At 47.2% G+C, this 2,650-nt stretch overlaps 2 protein-coding genes across 2 annotated transcripts in view; one reads left to right on the top strand and one right to left on the bottom strand.

Annotated features, from left to right (window-relative positions):
• Positions 1–277: 277 nt before the first annotated feature.
• Positions 278–1,502, top strand: Pmar_PMAR008282 (hypothetical protein; the record flags this gene model as incomplete). Its single annotated transcript, XM_002774289.1, has 7 exons — positions 278–296; positions 510–637; positions 677–815; positions 859–1,068; positions 1,115–1,251; positions 1,296–1,372; positions 1,416–1,502. Coding segments are annotated over 7 exons (732 nt in total), but the record flags the coding sequence as incomplete, so codon positions are not given.
• Positions 1,503–1,913: 411 nt separating this feature from the next.
• The window catches only part of Pmar_PMAR008283 (proteasome B type subunit, putative), a gene marked incomplete at both ends in the record, with an annotated part of 1,394 nt that continues 657 nt past the window's right edge, over positions 1,914–2,650 (bottom strand). The window contains 5 exons of the mRNA XM_002774290.1: positions 1,914–2,042; positions 2,088–2,154; positions 2,200–2,340; positions 2,394–2,491; positions 2,541–2,632. Of these exons, the coding sequence (XP_002774336.1) occupies positions 1,914–2,042; positions 2,088–2,154; positions 2,200–2,340; positions 2,394–2,491; positions 2,541–2,632 (527 nt within the window). The remainder of the gene's footprint in view (positions 2,043–2,087; positions 2,155–2,199; positions 2,341–2,393; positions 2,492–2,540; positions 2,633–2,650) is intronic.

Raw genomic sequence — 2,650 nt, forward strand, 5'->3', positions numbered from 1 at the left:
AAGTTTGCTACAGTACTCAACAACATCAACTCCTTCGTCTCGCTACCTTACACAGTGTAGGTATGGGCTCGGCAATGCTCATCATATTCGGCGGATATATATTCAATTTGGTTACGAAGGAGAACTACCAGAAAATCATCGCCCTTCAGCAAGTGGCAACTCTCGGTGGACATGTAAAGTGATCAGCTCAGTTCTTCAAGGCATCACTACGGCTCAGGTGTCTTCCGGCTACGTCGGAGATATATTGCTCAACGTTCTCAACTGCGACCTCATAATTCTCGTATACATATCAGCAGGTGAATCCCATTGGAACCAGGGGCCTTTGAGAATTCATATTCCCAAGGGTTGGATAACAACGAGAAAAATGCCCCGAATCTAATGACGTATACATGGGAAACTGATTGATGAATGTGCTCCTAGCCATACGTGGAAAATTCAAAATGAGTTCCCCCCCGGGAACGTTATAGGTTCCCGATTGGAGCATACTTAAAGATTGGGTGCTTATTCAGTCTCGGTAACTTCCGGCTTCCTGCTGGCCTTATCGTTCCCTCAAGTATCGTACACCAAAACACCATCATTAACCCAAGTTTTTCGATCAGTGAAGCGGATCTACTCTAGCCCAATATTCCTCCTTATGGTAAGCAGTTCACCTCTATACGCCGCATATCGTCTACAGTTGATGCTATGGGGTGTACTGACATCAGTGCACTCTCTAGTATGGGGCTACGAGACTTCCCTCTACGACTACCTCAAAGTTGAACAACACTACATTGGAGACTACAATGGTATTCTAGCTAGTAGTGGTCTCCTCCTAGGTAATTCATTCCCACTACATACACAGCGTGTAGCCGGCTATAGGTGCTCTCAGCGCGATGCTATCTAATAACGACTGGGTGTTGGCTCAGCACACAGCTCATCCTCATCGTTCCATGATCGTAGAAAGCGGCATCATATCGCTGTGCATCCTCCTCATGAGCCGGTCTTCGCTGACTAGTCTCACGATCGGCTTCATCCTCTACTTTGGCGTGTACACTATTATGAACACTACATTCATCGGTCATTGCGGAAGTAGGAATATCCTCTCGCTCACAGCACCACTACCCCTACTATTCAGGATTCGCAGAATCGTCGTTGAGCACCACTGCGTCGGAAAGGAGCCCATTCGCTGCCCTTTTCACTGCCAACTTTCTCCTCTCGCAGTCCCTACAAACTCTGCTGACTTGGATTGTCTATCCTAGTCTCAAGTTGAACGTAGCATTGACCTCTTCCTACACAATGCTACGCCCCCTTTATAGGTGCGTCAAGCGTGCGTGCTTATGTCCTCTTACACAGGGATTTCTACCATACTAGCAACTGCCGCAGCGATGTTGATGTACTCAACCCTCTGCCGTTATGATAGAGGTGATGTTCCTCAGTTACGCCACACGTCGACGATGAGTTTTTATGTAAACAATTATGAACTTTTTCGTTGCAGTATTGCCGACAAACTGTCTTCTCATTGACTCAGTAGTATTGTGCTGAAGTACGTCAGTGGGAGTTGTTGCAAAGAATGCTCAATGAGTGCGTTCGCGACAGCACGAGCATTCGTTTGGACACGTTTTGCGCGACATTACTCTTCAGTGCAACGAAATCAATTGCCTACCGAGGATAATGATCATCTACCGAAACCCCACAAGGCCCTAGGAAGCGGTCTGCACTCAGATTACCGAGTCGGATGCTCTCCAAACACTCCCGATCGACAAGAGTCGATTCACGTGTCAACACAACGTCTTTCCCTTTGAAACAGTTTTTTAGACAATTTTTTCATCACTCGGTGCACTCACGTCTTCAAGTGAAACCTCACGACTATCGCCTTCACTGTAGAGTGTACCTTGTCAATATCACAATTTCATGGCGCGCGAGAAGTGGTATCCTTACGGTATTTTATCAGCATATAGGCACTTCTCAGCTACGTCCTTCTCGGTTACAGTAGTAACACGAATAACTCCTCCAGATGATCCATCGCGAGCCATAGCATGAGCCACTGCCTTTGCCACGAAATCCTGGAAGCACAGTGGCCGACCTCAGATGGAACGAACAGGACCAACCTCAGCTTCCTCCCTGCTCATATCAGGACGGTATAGGTGATCGACCAAACCAGTGATGTAAGTGGATCTGAAGACAAACTGGTGCCCATCAACCTTTTCAAATCGGTCTCACCCGGAGCCTCCCGTAGCGATATTCTGCTTGATGATAGTACCACCAAGGGGTATAGAGTAAACCTGAGGCCCCTCGGTCTGGTCCCACCCAGCTACGATAAGCCCAGCTGTTAGGTATTGTTTGTTGTTGTAGGCCAGCAATCTGCATACCATAATTTGACCGAATCACATTATGGTAACAGCAGTACTATCTACCTCATCAGATTGGCAGCTGTCTTCACCTTGGGCAGACGATCCAAAGGCAGATCGTTAGCATGTGCATTGAGGAAATATTTCACTTTCGAGCTCAGGAACTAATACAAACGTTAGGGAGAGATCACCAGAGAAATGATAAAGGCCAACCTGAGTGTCAGCAGCTGATCCACTGCGGCAAACGAAGATCCTATCGTGGAGACGAGTGACCTTACGGCTCACTCTGTTAGCAACATAACCACCTAATAAGACATCACATC

The sequence above is a fragment of the Perkinsus marinus genome, assembly GCF_000006405.1.
Source record: "Perkinsus marinus ATCC 50983 genomic scaffold scf_1104296958444, whole genome shotgun sequence".
NCBI classification, from domain to species: Eukaryota; Perkinsozoa; order Perkinsida; family Perkinsidae; genus Perkinsus; species Perkinsus marinus.